Source organism: Trypanosoma rangeli (assembly GCF_003719475.1).
Source record: "Trypanosoma rangeli strain AM80 chromosome Unknown Tra_15.4_contig_00403, whole genome shotgun sequence".
Taxonomy (NCBI): Eukaryota; Euglenozoa; class Kinetoplastea; order Trypanosomatida; family Trypanosomatidae; genus Trypanosoma; species Trypanosoma rangeli.
Window position 1 is genome coordinate 3,990 of NW_021706148.1, and position 11,721 is coordinate 15,710.

Consider the following 11,721-nt stretch of genomic DNA (forward strand, 5'->3'; position numbering starts at 1 on the left):
CTCTTCCGCCTCCATTCGCACCACCATGTTGTTCTCTTCGCCCTCGGGAAATCCCACGACGCAACTCCACTTCGCGTTAAACACGGATTCGTAGAGTCCCTCCAGCAACGGTCGTCGGCCCCTTTCCTCCTCTTCGTGCTCTCTTCCTTCCACCCTTCGGGGCTACGGTGCGAGTTGTTGCCTGTTGCCATCAAACCTCAACCTCGTCTGCTGCCCTCCTCCCTGTCAAACATTAGTTGCAGGGGGCTCCTCGGTGCCGTGGCATTCTTCCTCGCAGCTCTCAGACATGTTTTCCTTCATTAATTTTGTTTTCCTTCGTAGTGGTTAAGTTAACGTGAGTTGAACTGTGGGCGAACACCAACTACCAGACAAAAGGGGGAATGAAAGAAAAAGGTAAAATACGCACAGACGCAGCTCTACGCAGCCGCAACGAAAAAAAGAGAGAGGGCCACCCACAAGGTACGCGGCACACAGACCTCACACACACACACGCCTCTGTAAATTCCCAAGGGCGAGGTGTGAGGTGAAAAACGTCATTGGATATTGCTTGGGAACCTGCGCCCCCTGGCCTCTACGCCACCACCGTCGAAAGACTGTTTTTGAGCGGTAAAGTGTTGCCAAACATTTTGAAATATTGGGTAGGAGGGTGGGGGCCATATATCACCTGAAGAAAAGACTCATAGGGAGCTGATGGGTGGGGTCTCTGAGAAGTCGCCGGCCCGCTAGCAGCGCGGGGAAGCGCCTCGGTTCCGTAGAATGCCGCCCGGGCCAATTGTGTCGAAAGAGACGATTTTTTATATTGGCCTGGGTTGGTTTGTTTGTTTGCGAGTACTTCATGCTTTCTTGGCCAAAGAGACCCGTGCTGAGGCCTTCCGACGTAGCGGCTCTCGTTGCAACCAAAGGGGTCAGGGATGAGGGGTCACTGATTTTCCATTATTTAATGTGCTTTTTATTTTGTTTCAGCTTCGAATGCATTCAGCACGCGCATTGAAGCTGAAGAGAAGGTGTTCCTGCAAAGGAACTGCGCCGCCTTGATGTTCGCGACTGGGTTAGCGCGCACAGGCACGTCCGCAGATGAGCGAAAGGCCATGCTTCGCGTGCGCAGCTCCTCTTCACTTTTTTTTGCCTCCATGGTGTCCCGATTTTTTTTTTTTTTGCGGCCTAATCGTTTCAATTACAATCGCCCGGGCCAGCAGCAGCTTCGCTTGAGTGTCTGGACTTGGCGATTTTATCAGATAGCAGAAACTTTTAAGAGATTGCGGGGACCGTATGCGGAAATTATACGCAATATATATATATATATATATATATTGTGTGACAGATTTTTCTTATGTTTTGGGATTTTTTTTATTTTTGCCTTTGAAGAACATTTGTGGTGTTTTTTACTCCTTGTTTTTTGTGGCGCTGGGAATCTATCACTGATGTTTTTTTTTGTTCCCATTATGCTTTACTGCATGTCTTTACACATGGGATATTTCAAGATAAGGGAATGGAATTTCTTGCTCAATTGTATAACGATGACGCCTATGGCGACCACCTGGATGCTAATCCATCTTTTTCGCTTGCGGTAATCAGTGGCAAAAGGCTTCGAATTGCTGAGGGTTTATCCCGTTTCTTTGAGTTGCATAAACGTTTTCGGGTAAATTACTTTTCTGAGTTACAAGCTCTTTTTACCAAGGGCGTGGATGACAGTTTGCCTTCAGAAGTTTCAGGTATACTGAAGAGCAACTGGTGTTCAAAGCATGTCCGAGTAATATGTAGCTGTGTTCTTTTTTGTTTGGACTGGGATGAGTTGGGAGAGGCGCCGTTAGATGAAGTTTGGTTATCTGAGATTTCCAACCGGTTAAGAGAATATACGCGTTTGTTTCATGGCAAAGTCATTATTGCACTGACTACTGCGAATGGAATTAGAATCAGTAAGAACGCTGCCGCGCAACTGGAGAAACTTCAATATGATATGAAAATGTTTCTTGGTCATGACTTCAAGGACGTTTTACCCCTTTTTGAATTGGGAATGGAGAAGCAGAGTGCAGGAAAACTTTTTGAAATTGCAGTGGAGTTAGCTACAAAGTATCATACGGAAGAGGTATTGCGTTTAAAGAATTTCAAATTTGACCCGAGCTACTCTTTGGTCAGGCGTGATTTTAAAATTGGATGGCATTACCTTGTTTTGAATGAAAAAAAATCAGCTCAAAAGCATTTTGAAAATTCGTATAAAATACTGAGAAAGCTAGCTCCGCCTTGGCCAGCGATGGAGCTACGTGCCTGTGGTACCATTCTTCTTTTTCGTGTATTACACAATGTTTCTCGAGAATCGCCTAGTTTTTCAGTTGATATTAATCGTGAACTTGTCGAGGAGCATATTATGTGGATTGGAAAGGCTCTCCGTTGCGGTTCTCCTGAATTTAAGTCCATGGCTAGATTTCTTCGACTATTGCTTGTGGGGGAATGCTATGAATGGTTGTTTCGAAATTGCCGTTATTTGTCGGCTGCGACTCGAAGGGATTATCTTGTTGCTGCAACAGGTGCATTTGAGGAAGCTATTGAGCTAAGCCGGTCGTGTACTTCCACGAAAGGGCCAAATGTTGCTCCTGTTTTTGTTGGTACAGAGTGTTACCTTGACACCCACAATTTTATTTTTTCTACTGAAAGTTGTTTGAGAGCTTTGCAAGTACGTATAAAGAATTTATTGAGCGAAATTGAATTAAGTAGTAATTTGTCTCCAGACGCGCTGTATATTTCTGTTGGAGCCTACATTAATTTCCATGCGTGGGAACGTGTTTTTTTTTGGATGAAAAAGTTTGGGGAACTACGTATAGGAACCTACAGGGAAGCGGAGGTTTTACATAAACTTTGGATCTGTGCTATGAACGCCACTGGCGGGAAGCTTACTGAAGAGGTTCGAGAAAATATTCTTTTTTCGTCGGTGTCACTCTGTTTTGGACCCACTGTGGAAAGTGTACAAAGGCATTATATGCAACAGTTTCTGGTTTTGATGAGGTTGCATGAATTGAACCAGGTGAATTTGTCATATCCTAGAAGAGGTCATTTTGCACCCTTTACCGTATTATGCAGTTTTCAGTGTGATCATCATGTGTGTGCAACCCCAACGGAAATATATTTTACACTTTTTACTGCCTCTGTTAAAATGATTACTTTGAGTTTTCTTTATGTTACGGTTTCCCGGTTATCTGCAGATGGGACGGAGAGTTTGAGTACATACTTGGTCTTAGATAAAGGTCTAAAATTCAATTTAAATGCTCCAGCTTTTGCTTGTCTTAATGTGACTCTTGAGGAGCCGGGAATTTATCATTGCACACGTGTTCAAGGATGCGTAGATTGTTCTGGTATACGCTTAAATGTGGAGTGGAAGCTTGAAAAAAAGTTGAGTATAGAACCATTGTTAAGACAAACAGAAAGGTTTGGAAGTTCCACTGAGCTATTATATCATAAGCCATGGATATGTGTAGTCCGACCGGCGTGTCAAGTTGATATCGAAATTCCTAGTACAATTACAGCAGTTGAAGGAGAGGACCTAAATTTGGATATTGTGATAAAGTCAGAGAAAGATTTAAACGGGAAAGGTCGTCTTGTAATACATTATGTCCCTGGTTTGTATGAAGTTGCCTGTGATGCGTTTCAAGGGAAATACGTGAAAAGGAGCGAAAGTTTTCGAAAGGGGTATCGCGGCTTTGTTTTGGATGATCTTAATCCTATATCTCGTGATCATCCGTTACGTGTCTCACTGAACTACCGGTGCCTCCGGGCAGGAAAATATATCGCTTCTATTTTGTTTTACTATAACTCGGTCAATTATTCAGACATTGAGATTGTGAAAAAAATTCATTTGAATATTTTGTATCCCTTTTCCCCAACATATACTTCCCTGAAGGTATTACCGTGGTTGGTGACACCACTTACGGGGGATGTGTTGGTGGGATCGGAAACCACCCTCAGTGTGCCAGATTTTTCTCGAGCATCTATACAACACGAAAAATTTGTGCTGCTTCACCCGTGTTATAGTACGAGAGAAAATGTATCGTCATTCCAAGATAACAGAGATTCTCTTGTATATGCCGGTCACACTGAGGTGGAAGACAATACTGAAAATTTTAATCTTACAAAGGGGGGAGAGATTGTTCTTTTGGCCTCCATGGAAACTCAGGCCCTCCAAGGTTTAACGGTGGAAGATTTGGATGTTGTTTGTACGCATGCCGTGTTAGTTGTATCGCTGACAGTGGGCGAACTACCTTGTCATCTTGAGCATTTGGAAGTTTTGAGATTGAGTATGAAGCTTCGTGTTTTGGATGTTGGAAAATTTTCTTTGGGCTTTATTCGAATGATTTTAGCCCCAATAAATGGCGCGCAGCGTATTGTTTCTGATCTTCCTTTACCTGAAGTGAAAGTGGAAGATATGCCGCTTCTGTTGACTTTGAGGGCTCCTTCGATTGCTATTATTGGTACCCCAATCCTTATTTCTTTTGTTGTTGCTAACAAAACAGAGCACCTTCAAAACTGTGAGATGGTGATTGAGAAAAATGATAGTTGCTTTTTAATAGGTGGAAGAACGCAGTGGAGCTTCTGCTTACCCCCTAATACCACCAAGTCGACAGAAATAACTATGCAACCACTTTGTATTGGTACAATTCCTTTACCTTCTTTTTATCTACGACATTCTACAGGTGTGGTATCTGGATCGTGTGCCGTGTGTGTAAGTGGCTCACAAAGGATTTGTGTTGTACCACCCTGATTGCATCAGCTATGTAAAGAAATTGTTTGCTTTCGAATGATTGTAGAATTAGAAAATAGTTTTTTTTTGTTTTTTTTTTTTGTACTGGATTTGCCAAACTTGTCGAATTACCTTCTGTTCCTTTTTTTTTTTTTGTTTGACGTAAGGAATATATAATATAATATATATATATATATATTAGTTGTAGAGAGTGAGTATAGAGCTGCACCGCGTCGTCCATGCTAGAAGAGAATCTGGATGTGGCACTTGAAAAGGCCGTGTCACTGGGTCTCAACTGTGACGCCGACACCCTTAAGAAACTACGACAAGTACCTCTTCTTTACCTGTCCCGCATGATGGGTACATATCTTACGAATGAGAAGTACATCATTGAGGCGCTCTCTCTTTTGAGTCTAGCAACGGCAGGACGAGAAAGTCTACTCGATGAAGAAGCTGTAGTTGTACTGAAGTTTTTCTCAGGTAAACTTTCATCGTTACAGATTGTTGAAACTTCTGTGGAATGCATAGCGAGGGTTATTGAAGATTTGTCCATGCAACGACCGTGTAGCAAAAACGTTTTTGCTGAGTTGGCCAATGGCTTCTTACCCAATGTTAGGTTTCAGGCCTTGCCAACAAAAGTCCGGCGGAGTGGATTTAAAATTATTAACTACATGCTTTCAGAAGCTTCAGTACCATGGCTTACCACGCCTGTTCTCCGTTTGCTTTTGGAAGCCATGGATGGGGAAGGGGAACCCGAACTTGTTGTAAACACGTTTGAGTTTCACCACTTTATAAATACCTTTGCTGATAAAAGTAACCTAGCTCCTCTGAAAGAGGAGTACTTTGATAGTCTCTCCAGTTACTTTCCCGTTGTATTTTCCCAACCGCCAGGGTGCAAGGTGACGCGAGATGACTTGAAACGAGGTCTCACCCGCTGTATGACTTCTCCCTTGTACGTGGATTCTTGCGTCTCATTTATTCTATCAAGGCTGTCGTCGCCGTCGTCTCTTGTGAAGCAGGAGTCTATAGCCGTCCTCTTGGAACTATTCTCTTTGAATTCGGGGTACATCATGGATGATTTGAGTAATCATGTCGTTTCTGTTGTAAGCCATGTACGGAATGAAACTATCAAGGGTGTATCACTGAGTTGTAATGAAGGGGATTCCTATTTACGAGACTGTATGAGGCTATTGGGTTATATTGGCAAACAAGCCCATGGAGCTTCATCATCACTCATCGCCTCCTGGATGGACCCAGTAACAAGCGGCGCTTTGGTCAGTTTGAGTTCTGGACAAGCTATCTGCTCTGCATATGCCACTATGGTGCATCATTTAGCTTGCAGTGATGTTTCCTGTGGTGTTGCCCTCTTGTCACATTTTATGCCCCTGTTATTGTTGAACCTCCACGATGAGGTTGATGGCGAGAGTGAAAATGTTTTTATTATTCTCTCAGGTTTTTTGACGGGCATTTTGGATTTGTGTACCTCTGATGAGGTGCGTTGCGGCTTGTCATCGTCTCGGGCAGAAGTGAAGCGAAGTCTGGAATTAAGCTCGCCAGGATTACTCCGGCTTGTGGAAAGCCTCTTACGGGCCCTCAACACAACAACTGAAGCACCTTCAAAACTCATCATGTGTGAACTACTTTCATCCGTATTAAGTTTGGATGCGTGCCTGCATCCGTGGTTGCCTGCAGAAATGTTTCGCGCGTCGTACGAAACCTTACTGCTAATTTGCTTGCAAGGTGATGAGGGAATTCAAGCTAAGGCTGCCAGCTTTATCGCTCGCATTGGTCGTCTGGAAGGGAATGCTTTGAAGGATGTTCTTCCTCATGTAATAGGTGCTGAAATTGTATTTACCACAACTGGACTTGAGACTCTTTTTAATGCTCTTTTGACGTCATCTGTTCCCACCGCTCTTCTGGCATTGGAGCTTTTGTTAAATCCCTCGGCTTCAGTAGCAGCACAACTTTCAGAAACGGAGTTGTTTTCTTTGTGCGGACATGCTCTTGCCGTAAATGCGGACTTCTCAGAGGAAGCCATATCACATTTGTTGCATCTTGTGGCTTCTAAAAATACACCAGCGAGCTTTGAATTCTTATGTGAGCTGCTTGCAAGGATTCCTTTGTCTACACGTGTGAGAACCGTGCTAGAGATGATTGGCGGAAGACAGTGTAGCATTCTGGCTATTGCGCTGCTTGTTTCGTCTGACGCGGACGTGCTCCAGGTTGCGGAGACCTCAGAGCACTGGGTCACGGAGATGTTGAACGCCGTCCAAGACGAGAAGCTTCTTGGCGTGGCGTTGCAAGGCGTGTCAGCCGTGTGCGTACATGCGCCAAACGCTGCAGATTGTTTCTTGGCAGGGTCAACAGGCCTAGAGCCAAAACTTCAGCTCGCCGTGTATGCGGCCACCGCGCGTGGTCTATTAAGGACTGGCGTGGAAATGAATGACAAAGTGGAGAGTATAACATTTAATTTAATGGACGCACTGTGTAGTGGTGTAGACATTGAGGAAGCTTTGATCACCACATTTTTTTCTCCATCATCAGGCCCGAATAAGAGTGTGACGCTTCTAGTTTCAATTATTCAGTGTTTACGGAGCAGAGAGACTCCTTTGCCAAGTACGTCACTGAGGGTCCTGCGTCAACTGCTTGCGAAGGGACCACTGGACCCGGACTTTGAGTGGGGTGGTATTCTAGACGTATGCGAGCATGTAGCAAGACAGGAACCCTCAGAAGGCCATCTTACTCTTCTTGTCGAGCTTTTGGAGTGTATACTTTCTCGGATAGGCTCCAAGGCCCTTTTCATGATGCGGCTTCTGGCAAACGATGATGCTCTCTTTCAAGCAGTGCTGAGTGCCGTGCGTTCCCCGGCCCTGCAGGTCCGATGCGCTTCCCTGCGTCTCCTGTCGGAGGTGGCTCTCTTTGTAATGCAGGCCCGTGAGACGAATAACGAGGACGACTTAAAGTATAAAAAACTCGTTGCAAAGGTGAGGGATGAGGTACTGCACGTAACACAATGTTCCCTGGCGGATCACAAACGCCTGGTGCGTCGTGCTGCCGCACACTGCCGGCATCAGTGGTATAAATTAAGGTGAAACGGCTCGCTCTGTGCCTACCTTGAGGGTAATGTATTCCACTACCAACGTCACCACCAGTACAACATATATATGCCTTAATTAATTATGTGTTTGTTTTGCAGCTTCCTCCACTTACCATACCATCTGTCCACAAAGGAGTTGCCTGGCTTCATTGCAGGCATTTGTTTCCTATTTTATTTTCGTTTTGCTCTTGTTGCCACCGAGGTGCTTTAGTATTATTACTATTAGGTTGTTTATACAAGGGAGCACCGCAAAAGTTAAATATGAGGATCGTTGTTTTTCTGGATGTCCGGAGCGAGGAACTCTGTGCTGCTGTTGCGGCGGAAGCGGCTCTTGCGGGTGAGTTTGTTGAAATTGTGCCGTGCCACCATTCCCTGGTCCAGACCCTGCGTCGCAGGGAGTCGCGGCACGAGGGGAGAAGCGACACCTTCACCTGCCTTATCACAGAGAAGAGGAGTCTGAAGGATGCGGGCGTTGTGTACGCCCTGTTCTGCCGCCGCATCTCTGTCCTCTTGTTGGGAGAAAGCAACATCTCCCACGTGTCGGTCCCCTTGCTGGAGACCATTTGGTCCCTTTCTGTGGATAAGTCCGGTGGCCTCCTCCTGGCGCAGCTCCGTGCTGTAAAGGCGTTTTTTGCCTTTGACTCAAGCAAGAGTCGGGTCATTGTGTTTGAGGGCGGCGACGGAGTGGGGAAGGCAACGCAAACAAAGCTTCTACTCAGCCGCCTTGCATCTCAGGGGCACCGTGTCGCGCACTACGAGTTTCCATCGGAGAGAAACCGATACGGTGAACTTCTTCGGGAGGTTCTCTCGGGAAAGAAGGGAGGGATAAAAGATCTTGACCCCAAGTTGTTTAGCTTATTGTTTTCCATGAATCGTTTTGCTTGTTTGCCTGAGCTTCAGTACTGGATGCGTCGTGGAACGAAGATTGTTCTGGATCGGTATTACACGGCAAATTGTGGGCATCAGGCCTCAAAGTTCTCAGAAGAGGAACGGATTGCCTTTATTTTCCATCTACAGTTGATGGAGGTCTCCTGGCTGCGACTTCCGCCAGCCAACCTTGTGCTCTACCTGGACCTCCCCCCGCAGGCCGCGTTGTCTGCCATGAAAGTGGACCCACACCGCGGTCCACTGGACATTCATGAAACGGCGCAGAGCGCGTACAAGGAGAGTGTTAGAAACACATATTTGTGGTGCTGCAAAAAAATGCCTTTTTGGTTTCATATACGCTGCTGCGATGACGAAGCCTCACGCCTAAGTCGGGAAGAAACACACGATAAGGTGTACGAAGCGGTTGAGCGTTGTCTTTGCCTCGTCAAAGGATAAACCCAACAGTAGTTTTTTTTTTTTTCTTGCCTTCATCTTTGTTTATCACAGGAACTGTCATTATATATATATTTATACATTTATTGCCTTTTTTTTTTCATTGGTAAGTGCGGGGAAGATGGCAAAGGTTTACGTGGATAGGGCCAAGAAGATTTTGCAACTGACGAAGAAGACTTCGGCTGTTCGTCGGAGTCGTGCTTCTCCACGGTTGTACATGAAGGGCACCCTCGCCGGCTATACAAGGGGACTGCACGGTCAGAACAAAAACACCGCACTGATTCGTGTTGAGAACGTCAATACGACGGCGGATGCCAAGTGGTACGTCGGGAAGCGTGTCTGCTACGTGTATCATGGCTACAAGGTGAAGCGCTGCGTACGCTGGTCAAAGGCTCCGGCACGCCGTAGCAACACCCGTGCGCTGTGGGGCCGTGTTACCAGGCCGCACGGAGGGTCTGGTGTGGTGCGCGCCAAGTTCAACACTCCTCTTCCCGCGTCCGCAATTGGAAGAAGGATCCGGGTGTACTTGTATCCAAGCCGCGTTTAACTCCTCTTGAGTTGCCTTGTTTCCTGTTTCTTTGTTGTTTTCTTCTTTTTTTTCTTGTTTCTCTCTGTGTGCACGCGTTTCGCACACCACAGTCCCTCACACTGCCGTCGGGACTTGTTTTTTGTTTTTTTTGACTCTTCTCACCGGTGTTGCTGTTTTGCCCCTGATGACGTCATTTCTACCCCATCTCTTGTTGTTGCTGTTGTTTACTGTGAAAAAAGCATGATGGAGCGGTAGGAAGAGGAGAAATGCATAGGGGAGGAGCAGCCACTACAATCGTTGACATTCAGTATAGTTGTGTATTCACGTCGTGTACAGTGTATTACACACCTTTTCCAGTTGTGCGTCTTGCCAGGGATGACGCCGGGGAAGGAGAGACTGTGATGGCCGTTGTGGGCAACGGGGGTGGCCTTGAGCCTGCGACGCTGGTCAGTTTAGACTTTGGCAATAAGCAGGCTTCTACTTTTTGGCAGCTGCTGAACGAGGGCAAGCACGTGGTTTTGCCAGCCTCACCGTTGTGCCTGGGCCTGACAACCAATGCGTCGCGTTCGCTATGCTGCACAGTTCTAGTTGAGAAAACTAGTAACCCGCCTGTCCCTACTTCTACAGCCTTTGTGTACAGCTTTGGCGACGGCGAGGCACCAAGGCTTAACGGCAGATTGGCTTCTTGCCACAGTTGTGATTTTCACCGTGATAAATTGTGGTGTCTGTCGCAGACAAAACAGGGGGTTAAAGGTGGCGTGTTGCTTTTTTCGCTTAATGACTTGGCTGGGGATGCACAGTTACACGTGATCGATGATAATTCTGCCTTTCTAGGCGTAGTTCCCGCCCCAATTTCCATAGAAGCCGTGGATGTCAATGTTGCCCATATTTTTACGGATCATGGTGTTCTTCGCTGTGATGCCAGGATGAAAGAGCTGCACTGGATTTGGCAGTCAAGGGAGCATCTACTCTCCGGTGTTGGGTGCAAGCGTGGGGAGAGGATAGTGCTTGCTTCGGAATCTGACGCAGTCATGGTGTTTGACGTCCGTAAGGCATTTCATGCCATGTACGAGGTGAACGTGTCCTTTCCAGTTGTCTTGCGCTCATCAAGAAGCGGAAGCGTGGTACTTGCCGCTTCCCGCCATCAAGTAGGTGTCTTTCATGTGGAACAACTGGAGTTCTTGGGGGCGTTTGATGGCCCAGGCGGGGTGCTTGACGCCACTCCGCTAGTCGAGGAGAAGCACGCAGTTCGGGTGGTCTCTGTGACTGCTGACGGATGCCTTTGTGACTGGACGATGGAGTTTTAGAAACCAGGTGCCCATCGGCGACAGAGGCCCAATGAGAGAGAATGGGAGAGAGAAAGAGAAAGACATGTAAGGGCTGAACGAGAAGTTTGTGAATCAAATGGAATCCGTGAAGTTTTGTATTGTTTTGTTTTTTGCTCTCTTTCAGCCCATGACGTTCCCCATTTAGTTTTGATTTCTAATGCTTTGGTTTTTCCGCGGCATACACGTGTGCGGCGTGGAGAAAAGGAAAACAGCAAAGGAGGCTAGAAAGGCGAGAGTGCCCTTCATGTGAGTTGTTGTGTGATGTGGTTGCTTTGGTTTTGATGTTTTGTCTTTGAAGTTTTTTCTGCATTGTAAGAAGTGGAAAAAGGGATGTCGTCGGAAGGAAAGGGTTACGGTTACCCATACGATCAGTATAAAGCTGGATATGGCCAGTCTCAGCCACAATATGGCCAGTCTCAGCCACAATATGGCCAGCCTCAGCCACAATATGGCCAGCCTCAGCCACAATATGGCCAGCCTCAGCCAGGTTACGGCAGTATCAAGCTGGGTATGGCCAGCCTCAGTCTCAGCCTCAGCCTCAATATGGCCAGCCTCAGCCAGGTTACGGGCAGTATCAAGCTGGGTATGGCCAGCCTCAGTCTCAGCCTCAGCCTCAATATGGCCAGCCTCAGCCAGGTTACGGGCAGTATCAAGCTGGGTATGGGCAGCCCCAGCCAGGTTATGGGCAGCCCTATCAGCCAGGTTACGGACAAGCACC

The 11,721-nt window shown here is 46.6% G+C and overlaps 7 protein-coding genes across 7 annotated transcripts in view, besides 6 other annotated features; 5 read left to right on the top strand and 2 right to left on the bottom strand.

Annotated features, from left to right (window-relative positions):
• The window catches only part of TraAM80_08345 (uncharacterized protein), a gene marked incomplete at both ends in the record, with an annotated part of 531 nt that extends 504 nt beyond the window's left edge, over window positions 1-27 (bottom strand). Inside the window, one exon of the mRNA XM_029385097.1 lies at window positions 1-27. This exon is cut by the window's left edge and continues 504 nt beyond it. Coding sequence (XP_029235053.1) covers window positions 1-27 — 27 coding nt within the window.
• A 440-nt stretch (window positions 28-467) lies between these two features.
• Window positions 468-491: a microsatellite.
• A 796-nt stretch (window positions 492-1,287) lies between these two features.
• Window positions 1,288-1,311: a microsatellite.
• A 178-nt stretch (window positions 1,312-1,489) lies between these two features.
• Window positions 1,490-4,750, top strand: TraAM80_08346 (uncharacterized protein; the record flags this gene model as incomplete). Its single annotated transcript, XM_029385098.1, has 1 exon — window positions 1,490-4,750. The coding sequence occupies one exon, from the start codon at window positions 1,490-1,492 to the stop codon at window positions 4,748-4,750; it is 3,261 nt and encodes a 1,086-aa protein (XP_029235054.1).
• A 59-nt stretch (window positions 4,751-4,809) lies between these two features.
• Window positions 4,810-4,831: a microsatellite.
• A 67-nt stretch (window positions 4,832-4,898) lies between these two features.
• Window positions 4,899-4,928: a microsatellite.
• Window positions 4,929-4,968: 40 nt separating this feature from the next.
• Window positions 4,969-7,821, top strand: TraAM80_08347 (putative folate/biopterin transporter; the record flags this gene model as incomplete). Its single annotated transcript, XM_029385099.1, has 1 exon — window positions 4,969-7,821. One exon carries the CDS (start codon window positions 4,969-4,971, stop codon window positions 7,819-7,821), a length of 2,853 nt encoding a protein of 950 aa, XP_029235055.1.
• A 266-nt stretch (window positions 7,822-8,087) lies between these two features.
• On the top strand, window positions 8,088-9,149 carry TraAM80_08348 (thymidylate kinase; the record flags this gene model as incomplete). Its single annotated transcript, XM_029385100.1, has 1 exon — window positions 8,088-9,149. The coding sequence occupies one exon, from the start codon at window positions 8,088-8,090 to the stop codon at window positions 9,147-9,149; it is 1,062 nt and encodes a 353-aa protein (XP_029235056.1).
• A 118-nt stretch (window positions 9,150-9,267) lies between these two features.
• On the top strand, window positions 9,268-9,693 carry TraAM80_08349 (60S ribosomal protein L35A; the record flags this gene model as incomplete). The annotated part of the gene is made up of 1 exon (XM_029385101.1): window positions 9,268-9,693. The coding sequence occupies one exon, from the start codon at window positions 9,268-9,270 to the stop codon at window positions 9,691-9,693; it is 426 nt and encodes a 141-aa protein (XP_029235057.1).
• A 15-nt stretch (window positions 9,694-9,708) lies between these two features.
• Window positions 9,709-9,755: a microsatellite.
• A 186-nt stretch (window positions 9,756-9,941) lies between these two features.
• Window positions 9,942-10,982, top strand: TraAM80_08350 (uncharacterized protein; the record flags this gene model as incomplete). Its single annotated transcript, XM_029385102.1, has 1 exon — window positions 9,942-10,982. The coding sequence occupies one exon, from the start codon at window positions 9,942-9,944 to the stop codon at window positions 10,980-10,982; it is 1,041 nt and encodes a 346-aa protein (XP_029235058.1).
• Window positions 10,983-11,015: 33 nt separating this feature from the next.
• Window positions 11,016-11,045: a sequence feature (GA-rich).
• A 99-nt stretch (window positions 11,046-11,144) lies between these two features.
• On the bottom strand, window positions 11,145-11,721 carry TraAM80_08351 (uncharacterized protein; the record flags this gene model as incomplete). Its single annotated transcript, XM_029385103.1, has 1 exon — window positions 11,145-11,721. A coding segment is annotated over one exon (577 nt), but the record flags the coding sequence as incomplete, so codon positions are not given.